General features: G+C 50.2%; 1 protein-coding gene across 5 annotated transcripts; it reads left to right on the forward strand.

Annotated features, from left to right (window-relative positions):
- The first annotated feature begins 823 nt into the window (after positions 1 to 823).
- On the forward strand, positions 824 to 10,257 carry LG01H2orf72 (linkage group 01 C2orf72 homolog). 5 transcript variants are annotated; one of them, XM_019739804.2, is made up of 4 exons: positions 824 to 1,521; positions 4,147 to 4,260; positions 7,440 to 7,475; positions 7,624 to 7,725. In XM_019739804.2, exons 1-3 carry the CDS (start codon positions 915 to 917, stop codon positions 7,442 to 7,444), a joined length of 726 nt encoding a protein of 241 aa, XP_019595363.1. In that variant the 5' UTR covers positions 824 to 914; the 3' UTR covers positions 7,445 to 7,475; positions 7,624 to 7,725. The 5 variants fall into 5 exon arrangements, with proteins under 5 accessions (XP_019595363.1, XP_074170952.1, XP_019595361.1 ...); XM_074314851.1 differs by having other exon boundaries at positions 4,150 to 4,260; XM_019739802.2 differs by lacking the exon at positions 7,440 to 7,475 and having other exon boundaries at positions 7,624 to 10,257.
- Positions 10,258 to 14,281: the final 4,024 nt, after the last annotated feature.

The raw sequence follows: 14,281 nt of genomic DNA on the forward strand, positions 1-14,281 counted from the left end.
TACAGGTAATATAAAACACTTCCGCCACCACGGAATGTGCTATTGGACAAAGCTGACCTAGACCCTTAGAACTAAAGGAACCGCATTCCTGCTTCTGACCCCGCCTACCGACAGCCTCCTGTCCCCCCACCCCACATAGAGTAGTGCTCCACATTTGCGCCCCCCCAGATGTTCTGCTCCATAGGGAGCAGTGCCATCTGCTTTCTTGATTTTCACCCCCCGCCCCCAGTGTCAAGGGCAGTGCCCTGTAAGTAACAAGTATTTGTTGAAATAAGGAGCCCTTGATTAGTTTTTGTTAAATGCTGAAGGCCCAAACGTTAAGTGACAGAAATAACAGAAGAAACCACTGCTTCGCCTTTCTCGCCCCCTGACTCCCTTCTCTGCACCCCCTTCTCTGGTGCCCACCACCACTACTCCAAAGCAGCACAGTTAGGGGCAGGCCCTGACTCTAAAAGTTCCTGTCCCAAAACCATGCGGACTCCTCAGACATAACTGCTCCAGGTCTCAACCCATCTAACTTGTGAGGGTGTATTTGTTCACATGACAATTTTCTGTCTTCCTCCCCCTTAGGCTGCGCTGCACTTAGTAGGTGCTCAGTATTTACTGGGTGGATGGACTGATGAATGAATGAATGCATGAATGAATGAGCGAGTGCACAGCTGTCTCCCCGACCCCCACCCCACCCCGGTCGGCCACAGAGACTGCGGGAGGCGCCACCCTTAGAGGGCTCAGGGAGAAAGCCCCTGCCCCCAGCCCAGCTCCTGGTTGGAGCGCAGAGAGCCCGGCCCGCGGGCCTGGGGTCGGGTCCCGCGCAGCCTTCAGGGGCGTGTCCTCCCGGGCTCCGCGCGGCCGCCAGGAGAGGTCCGCAGCCGCGGCAAGGCTGCTGCGGTCGCGGAGGACTGGCGGCGGCCAGCATGGATCGCGAGCTGGAGACGCTGGCGGCCCGGCCCGCGCGCCCAGCGGAGCCGCCCTTCCAGGCGCTGGTGGAGGCGGCGGGCGGGCGCGGACAGGTGCTCCTGGTGGGCGAGCTGTGGGAGCGCGAGCAGAGCCGCGCGCTGCTGCGGGACTTCGCCCGGGCCGTGTTCCCGCCGGAGCAAGCCGCCGGAAAGCCAGGCGACGCGGCAGCCGAAGCCGACGGACCCGAGGCGCCCGGGGCGCAGTGGGCGCCAAGGACGGCAAGGGCCCGCGCCATCTATTCGCCGCTGGTCTTCGTGCTGTGCCGCGCGTTGTCACTGGCCTCCCGGGAGCCGCGGCGCCGCCTGCGGGAGATGCTGCGGGACGTGCGCGACCGGCGGCCGGCTGGTGGGGCGCTGGTCGGGGTGCTGGTGGCGGAGGCCGGGCCCGAGGACGCGGTGGCGCGGGGATTGCGGCTCCTGGAGGCGCTGCTGCGCACCGTGTTCGGCCGCCAGGCGGGGGGCCGTGTGCAGGCGGCCGCCTACTGCCCGGGCCACCCCGCCTCCAGCCTGGCTGTCCAGGCGGCCGCTTGCAGAGCCCTGCAAGCCGCCGGGCCCGCGCGACCAGGTGAGGGGGCGCAAGGGCCGGGAGGGCGCGGGCAGGAGGCGCCTGGGGGGATGCCCCCAAACTGGAACTCTTTAGGCCAGCCTCTCTCGTGGCGCACCGAGGTAAACTGAGGCGCAGAGAAAGGAGGTGCCTAGCACTAGGCCTCCCACCTAGCGTGTAGCCGGCCTTGGGTAAGGGGTCGAGTCTATCCTGGCAGGATCCTGAATGCATGGGAAATACAAGAGGTTAGGAAAGCCGAGGGGACAAGCAGAAGGCAGAGGAGGCTGGTGGAGAGAGAGTTGAGCTGGGCTGGGCAAAAATCCGGGAGCTGGAGAGAGGGGGTCGAGGGGGAGGAGATAGGAAAGAGGTTGCGCAAGTTTCAACCTGGGGAACGACGGAATTGGTACTGGGGGGAGGGGATTGACTGTGCCAGGAGCTCCTAGGACGCTGCGCAGCCAGGGATTCCACCCGTAGAGGCTCAGTGTGGAAGCGCTGCGGGGTCATAGGAACAAGGCAAGGCGTAGATGCCGGGACTTGGAGGTGTGGGGAAAGGGTGTGAGGGCCTGAGGGCCCAGACTTTTCTAGCCTCACCTTGGCTGTGCAGCCACTGCCGTGCCTCCCTCCCTTCCCTTCAAATTCTCCCGAAGTGTGGGGAGGGGAGTGAGGGTCTTTTTCTGCTGCCATCAGCAGAAGGGTCAGAATCTCCTCCATCCTGGCACACCAGGTTTTACAGGAGGTTTCCAGTGTCCCAGAATTAAAATACAGACATTAAGTATGGCTGGATCTGGCAAAGCTGGGAGATGCAGGAGCGTTCTTTGCGCTCTCTGTCCTCCTCCAGCACCTGCCCTTCTCCAAGCCCTCCAGCCTTCCCTCTAACCTCTGCCAGCTTCTTGCTAAAGAGTTAATAGAGACAGGGCTGTGCTCTGCCTCCCTGGGCACTGGTGTGTTAAGGAGCAAGAACAACCAGGAGATGCCAGATTTGCAGGGGGCCTTTTCCAGCTAGGAGACCTCTGTTGTCACAAATGCCCCAGACCCACCTGCCAGTGGGCCTGCCTGCACGAAGGCCATCCCTCTCAGCTGTGTAGCCTGGCCTAACTGCTCCCACACCCACAACTCCTTTATGTCGAGTCTGTGAGGAAGCTGCCTAAACCTGAAACAACACAACCATCATCCTGAAAGACAGGGCGAATGCCCTGAGGTGGATTGTCATTCTGATTGTTGATGCCAGCCCCAGTCGCTGACCTAGTCCCATGGGGGGAAATTTTCTGCCCCCTAATGAGTTGGTGCCTAGAAAATTCTCTGAGCCCTTAGTCTCTTAGCCCTCTCCCATTGCCAAGTAACAACTTTTAATCCCACAAAGCCGAGCTTGCTCTGGCCTCCTAAGCTTTTGTACACATTGCAGTTATCTCGCAATGAAAAGCCTCTCCTTTCATCCCTTTTCTTCACCTGACCAATCCCATCTCATCATTCATAACAGATCTCCTCCTCCAGGAAGACTTCCTGGACCCTCCTTACTTGTTTGCATGTTTGAAAGTGAAATCCCAGAACCCGCTCTCCAATCTCTTACCACAGTTTTGTCACGTCCCCTTGTGAGTTTAATCACCACTGTATTCCCATTTCCCGACACCTGCCTGGCATGCAGAATCCTTGCCTCCTTTTCAACAATAACACTTAAGAATATTTTTACACTTTGCAAAGGAATCAATCTTTACTGTGTTAAATTCTTTTCTACTTTTATAAAAACATACCGAATAACGTGAAACCTGTCATTAATGATTAAAGGTCATGAGTGTAATTTTAACTCATCGTCCACTCGCTTCTTCCAGGCTTTGGCAGTGAGCTGCACCATGCACGGGCGTTGCTAAGGTTTTGCTAGCAATTGCGTCTGGCTTTTCCAAGTTTTCCAGTCTCTTTCCTCACTGCTTCCTGGCTATTCTTACACTTTTATTTCGGTTGCCTGCCTCTTGGCATGCCCTTTTACCCAGTTTATTCCTAATCTAGCTGCCTTTGGGTTGAAAAACTAAGGATCCAGTGTTGTTAGAACTGGCCGCAAATTAAGAAGAAATAGGCCCCAAGTAAAGAATTAGGAAAAAGGATTTTCTGTGTTTTGACTGCCTACAGTCCTTTTTTAAAACTCTGTGGCAGTTGCCTTATTCCAGATGGTTGGGGCTCTCAGGGGATCTCCTGATAACTTAGGTGGTACTATATATAATAAGGAAACTAGAATCAACATGTGATTGTTTTGTGTGTGATTATCAAAAAAGTTTCAATCTGTTCCTATTAAGAAATAGTTTGAAATAAAAGTCGGGGAAGTTACTTCTCCTTTAGTATTTTCTTTGTTACTATGTAATTGTGATTCATTTCATGCCATTCTTGTTACTGTATTACTGTAGTTTCCCCCATCATAGTACCTACGCCATAGGGTTTTTGTGAGGATGAAATGATACCATATATATATATATATATATAGTAATCTTTTTTTTTTTAAGTACAAAAACCGTGGGGTCAGAATCTTTGTTTATTTTAATCAGACCATTGAAACTAGGACAGTTGACAGTTGAAGCTCTTTGGTTTGCTGAACAGAAAATCTCTGTCGAGTCAAGCACCCTCTGACCTGCTGCCTCTGGGACTTTGTGTTCCTTCTAGCAGAAGGAGCCTGGGAGAGACCGGGCCTCCCCGCGCTGCTGGCGTGCTTTTCCTGGGGTCCTTGGAGCCGGGGGAAGGACCCGGATGCCACTTCCCCCAGTGGCCCAGCTCAGGGTGAGTGTGTCACCTTCCTGGCCTCCTGGACCCTGAGGTCTGGGCGCTTGGGATTATGGGAGTGATCACACGCACACAGGGACCTTAGGGAGAGAGTGGACGTGCATCCATGGGGGCACTTGCCGTGTGTGGGTGTGGAGGTTAGCAAAGTGCTGGTTTCCCACCACCCGGTAGTGGTACACAGGCTGGGTCAGCAGGGCTCCAGCCTCAGGAGTCTCAGCCGCGTGAGGCCATGTGGGCAGGGTTGTATGCAGGTGTCGGCCACATGTGTGGTAGGGCCCGGGGTCCAGATGTACAGTCTCACAGAACAAGTGACATTGGAGTGGGGGTCAGAGGATCTTCTTAGGAAGAAATGGGAAGATCTGAAGATGGAGCAATGTAAACAAAGGTGTGACAGCATGAGGTCATGCTCAGAAAAGGGACCCCTGTCAAGAGTGCCAGGGATGAGGTGCAGAAGGAGAGACCGGTGAGGACTGAGGCTGACGAGGAAAGTTGGGACCACATCGGGGCCTAGACCGGAGTCTCTCAGGAATAGTGAGCCACTGGTGCTTTCTGAGCAATGGTGTGGAGAGGAGGGGTGTGTTTAGAGACCATGACTGGGCTGCAGGAGCAGGGAGCGAGCAGAGGCAGAGCCCAGCCAGGAGGGAACTGACTGCATAGTCCTAGGAGGGACGATAGACAGCCTGGACCCAAGGGCGCCAGCGTCGGAATGGAGCTCACCCACCCTCGAGCCATTTCTAGGATAGAATCATCAGGCTGCTACATGGAGGTGAGGGAGAAGGTAAAGCGAAAGAACTTTGCGAGGTCAACAGGCGCACTCACTCAGGTAGGCGGAGTGTGCTGCGACTGAGCTAGGACATAGGGTCATTCGCTGCTTAACCTCGAGGACACATGCTGAGAAATGCATCTTAGGTGATTCCGTTGTGGGAATATCACAGAATGCACTCACACAAACCTAGATGGTACAGCCTACGACACACCTAGGCTCTGTGGGGTAGCCGATTGCTCCTAGGCTACAAGCCTGAACAGCCTGTTAACTGTCCAAAACAACAACACATGGTGAAAGCAAGCACAAGAGAAAATGGTGCAATTGAGAGATGCAGTAAATACGAGATGTATGAGGTTGCTGCCGGTGTAACACATCATACTGTTTTACAGCAAACTTTTTACTTTGCAAGTAGAAAGAGTCTAAAGTAACAATAAAAAGTATAGTATAGTATTATAAATACATAAGCCAGTAACATAGTCATTTCTTATCATTATCAAGTATTATATACGGTACATAATTGTATGTGGTAGAATTTTACACAACTGACAGCACAGTAGGTCATTGTGGGGCATATGAGTGTACTCAGGGGAGCAGGTTGTAACCAGCTGACTGTACATGACCCCCACCCCCAAAGTGTACTGAACAGTGAAGCTTTGTTACAGATGAGTAGTGCTTTAAAATGAAATTTTATTGTGTCCCTTAAAAAAAATCATTAGTTGATTTATCAATCTTCTATTACTGAGTAGCAAATAACCACACATTTAGCAGCTTAAAACAACACCCATTTACTCTTTCACACTTTCCAAGGTCAGGAGTCAGTGCAGGGCTTAGCTGGGCCTTTTCTGTGCAGGGCTTCACAAAGGTGCCTCAAGGTGGGCCGGGCTGCATTCCTTTCTGGAGCCTGGTCCTCCTTCAAGTTCACGTGGTTGTGGGCAGAATTCATTTCTTTGCCACTGTAGTACTGAGGTCCCTGTGTTCTTGCTGGCTGTCAGCTACAAGAGGCCTAGCAGTTCCCTCGCAGGCTCTCTCACAACACGGCAGCTGCTTCTTGGATCAGCAGGGGCTCTCCAGGCTCCTAGAATGTACCGTAATCAGCAGAGTGGCTCTCCATCCCCTTCGTCATACACAGTGCCCAAATCAAGGGAGTGATTCTCCCACCATATTCACAGATCCCAGCCACACTCCAAAGGAAGGGGAGTACGCAGGCCGAGCACACCAAGGGGTAGCGTTCTTGGGGGCCATCTTAGAATTCTGCCTATCAGTTGAGAGCTCAGAAAATGCAAACGAAGGAACACAAATATTTAAAAAATCATTCCCTTCATTCCATTACTCAAAGATAACTACAAGTCCATATTTTGGGGTAGACCATTCTGTCTGTCTATCTAGCTCTAGCTCCTTGTACTGTTTAAATTTTAATACATTTACTTCTGTATAGTATATAAATCATCTACATCAGATATTTGAAATATTTAATCACAAAAATGTTAACTCCAGCTTCTCCATCATCATTTTGAATGTATGTGGAAACTAAGGGAAAGCAAAAAATCAAAGGAATCAAACAATGACACATAAATCTTCAATAACTGTCCTCTGTAGCATATTTTGAATTGTTTAATCTCCTGTAGAAGTGAATGTACTAAAATGCAAATTGCATTAATAGACTATACATATGCATTTATAATATACATAATAATATGGAATTATGCATACATACAAACATTTATACATATTGTTTCGGGATCTGCTTTCTTCATCAATAATATATTGTAACTATGCAATATGCCATGGCAATAATTATATGTCAACATCTTTTATCTTTTTTTTTGAGGTAATTTTCGATTCACATGGAATTCTAAGAAATCATACAAAGAGATCCTGTGTACACTTCGCCCAATTTCCCCCAATGGTAACATCTTGCAAAACTGTAGGATGATATCACACCTGGGATATTGACACTGAAACAATCCACAGATCTTATTCCTATTTGCCCAGTTTTACTTGGACTTGTGTGTGTGTGTGTGTGTGTGTGTGTGTGTGTGTGATTAGCTCTATGGAACTTTAGACATCATTTTTAATACCTGAATCCCATCTTCTGGGTGAGCTACAGTTTATTCAACCAATCTCTTTCGTTGGACCTTGAATCAACTGGGATGTAACTGATTTGTTGCAGGTAAAGAAACCATGGCTCCAAGTAGCAAAAGCAACAAGGGCATCGTTATCTCACCTAAAAGACAGTCTAGAGGTAGAGTCAGCTTCTGACTGACTGGTTGGTTCAGGGGCCCAGCGACCCCATCAAGGACCCAGATTCTTTCCTTCTGTCTGCTGGGCCGTCCTAAGTGTTGTTTCATCCTTAGGCTCGGAGCAAGGTGGCTGCAGCAGTTCCACTAATTATGCCTAATTATTTCCTTAGGATAAAATCCTAGAAGTGGAATTGCTGGGTCAAAGGGTATGTACATTTTTAAGGTTTTTGATACTCATTTTGTTGCATTTTTTAAGTAGATAGTCACTGGGGCCAATTTCCTCCCTCTCAGTCTTAGCTTATCCACTCATAGACTTTGTCTTCTGACGGGATGATTCCATCTCTTGTGTTCCAGGTAACTTCCAGGACTCAGAGGAGGAGCTGGCACTGACAGCCTTATTTCCCAACAGAGACTGTGAGGATCCTGGAAAGGCTTCGAGAGCCTGTGATGGAGTTGTTCACACTCCTGCTGAGCCCACTGGAGACTTGAGATGAAGTCTGGACCCCCGGGCTGCGCCAACTCTAACCTGCAGACTGGGGGGCTGGCTCCTTCTCATGGAGCCCAATGCCTCCATGTAGACCTTGGGGTGGCAGGAACTACGAAGGGCCCACCTGCTGGGGCCTCACTGACAGTTACCAACAAGGCAGCAGGATTCACTAAGCTAAGCTGGGCCTAGGAAAACGTGTCATCGGGAACCTGCCCCCCATCTCGCATTTGGTCACTCTTTGGTTACACTGAGTTTGTTTTTTTCTCTCTGTGCCTTGTTTTTTCTATGCCATTGAGACAGATGGCTGTCTACTTTGAGGCTCTGCAGTGCTGTGGCATGTTTGCATGAGCATCCATCATTTTAAGTGCAGCTAGAAAGAACTCTGGACCAGAAGTCATCAGATAAGGAGGGAGGGCCTTGGACCTATCACTCAACCAGGGGCCAGGCTACCCCTCCAGGCAGCACTGGACCCGTGTGTGTGTGTGTGTGTGTGTGTGTGTGTGTGTGTTGGGAGGGTCACTGACTGGGGGGCGCCCCTGGCATTTAGTAGACATCTCATATTGTGTAGGACAATCTCCAACAGCACAGAGATTGTTCCACTCAACATATCAATCACAGCACCTTTGAGAAACTCTGGATGAGCCAGTCTCTTCCCTGTCAAATTCTAGAGTGAATCTCCCAGAGCAGAGAGGGTTGGGCTTCCTGGGACCTTGGCTCCCAAGCAAGCCAGACTAAAGACTGCATTGCCACGTGGGGGGTCCTGTGGGGTCAGAGCCAAGATACTGCATTGCTGCAGGCCCAGGGCAGAAATAGCCATGCCCATATGTGAGAAGAAAGGGCCCTTTTTCTTCGTCATGTTGACATTGACTTTTAGTGCCAAGTCCTTTGAGAATAAAGATGCCAGGGGCTGCTCACGGCACCAAACAGAAGGAAAGTTAGGGGTATAGATTAATACAACGGCATAGGACTTGCTCTCAATCTCAGGTCCTAACCCAAGGTAAAAGTCGACCGAGCCTAGAAGAGCTGAGTTCCTGAATCCTTTTTTCTCTATGTATGAGTCAGACAGGGTCGATGATGTTCCCTTAAAAGCCAGGAAGCCCATCTGTTCACTCAGAGAGGGAACTCTGCATTACCTCCTTTGTCTTCCTTGCCTGCCCCTGGAGAAATGCAGTCTTTGGAATGGCAAGGACAGCTCCTGATTTTCCCTGGTAGGAAGTACTATCTAAAGGGAAGTAGCTCAATTTATTCATTCATGAATGATTCACTCAACAGACATGCAATTGTGCCTACTATTTACCCAGTCACCTGCCAAGTGCTGCATTACTTCCTTTAGTTATTTCAGCTCTCTCTGTGATGGTGCCAAAATGTGGAATGGGAAAACTGTGGCTGAGGGGCTCTGGGATATTAAGAGCAGCCTTCTCTGCTCTATGCCTCAAATTTATTCTCTGTAATAGGGCGCCTAATCCCTATTAGTGTGAGGACAGGTGGGTGGATATCTTATTTGGGGTGGGTTGGCAGCAGTTATTTTAATAATGCAAAGCTCTCTCACCAAGAGAAGGATCCAGCTGACTTCTACACAAGAATGAACTCAATGAATTACTGTCGATTTTGTTTTAGAATGGGGAATCTGGTATCTTTGAAGTTGCTATATTTTTCCATTTATCCGTTAATTTCTTTGCAATGGTTTGGTCAGAATTTTTTTACTTGATGTGGGGAGGTAGCTTTTTTTAAGTTAGGAAATTGTCTGAGGCCAAAGTTACTATACAAGGCAGCAGCCTCTGATGTGTTTAAAAACTTATGAGTTCATTGCCAATATTTGAAAGTTGGGAGACTGCACATAAAAAAGCCAGTTTTGGGGGTGGAAGGTGAGGCATACCGTCATCTCCATGTTGCTATAATCCCACCCCCCCAACACATGAGTCCCTCTCCCATCCACCCACCCCACCCCTCTACAGCACTTCACTCATATATGCTCCCTGCCTGGCCCTGGTCCTCGTGGGCATTTGAGTTTGCAAGCTTTTGATGTAAAGGGTGGGTTACACGTTTTTTCATTACCTTTAGTACTTCCTGTGACTAGTTGAAGACAGGTGTTTCTTTTATTGAGGGTTGGGTTCTGCCTCCCAATTGATAAAGGCAGGGCTGAGATGCTTCTGGGCCCATCTTGGCTTTCTTGAGATATGGCTAAGCTAAGCGCCATCCATTAAGAACAATCTAGTTGCCCTTTTCTAGCAGACAGAAGAGTTAGGTAGGTGCTAGAAGGGATGACATTGGTGGTGAATCTCTTCTCCCAAGGTCTATTACAAGGCATGAAGGTTGGGATGGGCTTGCCTGAGTGGAGACTTTGGATTAGGTCAGTGGTACCAGGAGCCTTTGGCAAGGAGCCTGCAGTCAGGGCACAGTCTGGGCTCTTGGGTACTAATCTTTCTAATATGGCAGTAGTTGTACTGCTTCTGAACTTGAATTGGTAATTCCTTTATCTAATAAAACCAAACAGTACCTCATTGCTGTCTAGTCAAAACCAGAATGGGTCTTCCCCTTTATTTTCATAAGGTGTCCCTTGCAGGAGCATTTGGGAACAGACCATCGGCAAATGGAAACCTCTGGAATAGTCTGGCCTGAAAGTCCCCCAGTTCTTCCCTGGGTGACATCTCCACAGCCCTGTTGGCTGCAGTTAGAAAGTAAATATTTTTAAAGAGATTTTTTGAAAGATGGCATTTAGCTTGGTATTTAATGGTGTGTGTGTGTGTGTGTGTGTGTGTGTGTGCACACGTTTAACGAGATAAAATGGCCTTATCTGAGTCTCAGAGAGCCCTTTAGAATATCTGTGTCACAGTTTCTTCTCAAAGTATTTCTGTGGCAAGTCTCCGAGACTTACCACACAAGAAGAGTCCTTTGGTTGTCAAACCAAAAGCAAGCAAACCTGTAAAGGGGCCGAGGGCTGATGCCCCCCAAACCTGTGATCTAAACAAGGCCTTACCCCAGACAGGGAAACCAGTCGATGACGGCCACATGACCCTGAAAACAGTCTTCACCTCAAAACCATGCGACAAGGCTGGTTCCCTGTGGCCAGGAGACCTGCACTTTGTCCTCTAGGGTAGTAAACACATCCAGCTGAGTGGAAGAAGCTGGTTGTTTTGCACCGAAGGGTGTATAACCCCTTGTGACCTGGTTTTGTGTGTTAGTGAATCAAAGATTGAGACGGACATGGAGTTTGGCCTGGGCAACCTGCCACTTGTACTCATATAACCTTGGAGTTTAAGGGGAAATGGGTACGAAGCAGGGTGGACAACCGGGATCCTGCATGAACCCCTCAGATGCCTTTGGCCCTTGAGCTGGAGCCGTCTAGTTACATTAGGGCTGCCTAGTTGGGAGCAGAGGTAAACCTACCCCACTGGGCCGTGCTGTGGGTCATGGGTACCAGCGTGTGGGAGAGCTCTGGTTCAAAGGTGGGCTGGGCATTGGGGCCACCCCCTGAGTACCCCATCCCCAGCTGGGGCTGCAAATGCAGACCCACGCCTGCCTGTCGTTGACCAGTGAGAGTCAGAGATCCTCAGGTAGGAGTTCCAATGTTAAGTCTAAGTCAGGCTTGTCGCTGTCCTGCTCTGAACGTATTTGGAGTATTGAGGCACTTAGCTTAGTTCTTGTGACCAAGCCCTCATTTTGAGTCCTGGTTGTAGAAGTTGGGTCTCCATCTTGTCGCACTGAGTGCCTTCTCTCCCTCACTGCTCATCGAGGTCTGATCAGAGCAGCTTGTTGCCTTGGGTCAGTACCCTAAGCCCAGACGACTCTTACCCTGACCACCTACCATCCCAGGTATATTGCCTGCTCTAGAACTCCCGGCTGCCAGGGCAGCCGCTCCCAGCCCCTTGCTCCCTGACAGGGGAGGGTCTCAGCTTCAGCCTCTACCACCTCGTCTGGTCTGGCCCAGCATGCACCAGCACCAAAGCGCAGGCAAGCCTGAGAAGCAGGCCAAAAAGCCAGGCCTACGTGGGAGGCCAGAGGGAACGAGACCTCGGGTGGGTCTAGACCAGCCCTGCCGAGGAGAAATCGAACACCAGGCACATCTGTAGCTTTAGATTTTTCTGGTAGCCACATTGGAAGAACAAAAAGAAACGGGAAATTAATTTTAAAAAATATATTTTATTTATCCCATATGTCCAAAATAGTATTTCAACTGCAAATATTAAAATGTAATAAGACATTTTGCATCTCTGAAATCCTGTAAGAATTTTACAACCTGCAGCCCAATTCAGATACTAAATTTTTATCCAAATACTTGATCTGTATTTAGATTTTGTTAAATGTATAGTTGAAAAAATAGATACACATCTTCAATTTATTTCATATATAAAAGTTTTCCTATACCTGAACTGAGTATCAATGTTTAAATTTCAATGAAACAAAACTAAATTTAAAATCAGTTCCTGAGTTGCACTAGCCGCATTTCAAGTGCTTGATAGCACCTGTGGCTAGTGGCTGGGATGGGACGGAGAGGGTTTGGAACATGGGAAATGGGCAGGAGACCTGTCCTAGGTCCTGTCCTAGGACAGTTGGGCCGAACCCGTGGCTCCTCCCACCCCTGGCCACTTGCCCAGAGCTGGCTGGTCATCCCAGACCAGCAGCAAAGGGACGACAGTGGTTTCCAGTACCAGCTCGTTCAGGGCAACCTTCCTTCTGGTTGCCCTCCTGGGCACCATCCTTAAAGGGAGGGTCGCGGATGGCTTCCCAGGTCCTTTTGTGCCTCAGTGCACCCAGGCCAGTTCCTTTCCTGGCAAGGCGTTTCCCTCCAACCAAATAGCCACCCACAGGAGGCCCGTGTCACTGGATGCGTTTCACATTTCTGCTTTCATGAATAAATGCTTTTACTCCAAAAGCATGTGGCATGAATGATGTACGTGAAGCAACCACTAGCTTTCTGGCCAGTCCTGGTGACATAAGATCTACGTTTATTGAGCACTGTTCTATGCCAGGCCCTTGATGAGAGAGCACATCCCCTCGCAGCAGCCTTGCCAGGTAGGTGGACCCGCCCCCTCTACGGCAGAGCTTCAGTGACCACACCGCCACAGCGCTGCTAGGTGGCAGAAAAGGGATATGATCTTGCGTCTCCTGGCTCCAACGCCTGCGTCTCCTGGCTCCCACACCTGCTCTTTCCACCTCATCACGCTGCAGCTCAAAAAGCAATCAAGCTCGATTTTTGACAGTTGGGCCGAACCCACCTAAAACCCAGGATTAAATGCCAGGAGGCTAGGAGTTTGTGGGTAGCGGTAGGTGGTCACCCGGCGCACGCCGGTTCTGGAGTTCCCGCCTTCTGCCGACCACTGTGACCACTAGAGGGCGTCGCGCGGGTCAGGGAGATAGATGCTCCCAGCAAGTTGAGAACTGAATCCTGTGCAAGGTGGGCACACTGGCAAAGAACGCGCCGGGTCACGGTTCCCTCCCTTCACCCTGAGAGAGGCCCCCGCCCTGCCCATACCTGTGTGAGCCCACAGCTGTCCTCGTTTGGGCTTTGAGACGTTTTGTGTCACTCCTATAGTTGGAGGGAGATCGCTGTTTATGAACAGAGCCCTCGGTAAGAATTCTTCCCGTGATTCTACTATGCCCTAAATCTTCCCTGAAAATATATAGAGCCCGTTTCAGAGTCTTGGAGAGGGCAGGGTATCAGAGACATAGTTATGAGATCTAGCCAGTGCCAATAACTAACTGACCCTGTGTTCATCCATTTATCCAACAAACATTTAATGAGCACTTACTATGTGCCTGATACTGTGCTAGTTACTGTAGGGGACGCAGATGAATAAGATGTGGCCGTGCCCTTGAGTACTTCCTTGTTCAGTTGGGAAATGGACAAAGAGACGTGACTATAGCTGTAGTGGCTGGTGACCCTGTGGAACTGGCTTTCCCTTTCCGGGTCTCAGATTCCATAATTTTTAGATTGTTCCCTGTAAATAGGGCCATTTTAAAACATCTTTAAGGGTCCCACCTGATAGATCGAACGTATTAAAATGTTCCCCATGCCACTTTAAATATAATTTATATATAACCTTAAACATTTTGGTTTGCATTTGCTGGTTGACACAGTATCATGTTTTGTAGACAAGTAAAGCTTTCTAAAATGTGAAAAAAAGGAAAACGGTATTTGCCCCATGTTCACCCTGCCTCCCAAAGGCTAGCCTGGGAGGGCGCTGCAGTGAGACCTCCCACGCAGCAGGTGGCGCTGCGGGCACCGCTCGTACCTCCCTTCAACACACTTTAAGCAATGGCGGGTGATGGTGCGTGTGTGGAAGGGGGGTGGCGGGGGGGGTCCTCTCTCTAGGGGTGGCCATTCCGAAGCCTGATCGCAGGTGCAGACGAGTGTTTCCACCCCGCGGGAGCTTTGACCTCAAAGAGGATTAGAGAAAACAATGGAGCTCTCTGCGCACCCTTCCGCGAGGGGCGGTGCGGCGCGGAAGACGCAGGCCGGGGGAGAACGTGCGCCGGGCGGCAGGCGGGGCGGTGGGCAGCCCCTGGACGGGCGGGGTCCTGGGC

The sequence above is a fragment of the Rhinolophus sinicus genome, linkage group LG01, assembly GCF_036562045.2.
Source record: "Rhinolophus sinicus isolate RSC01 linkage group LG01, ASM3656204v1, whole genome shotgun sequence".
Classification (NCBI taxonomy): domain Eukaryota; kingdom Metazoa; phylum Chordata; class Mammalia; order Chiroptera; family Rhinolophidae; genus Rhinolophus; species Rhinolophus sinicus.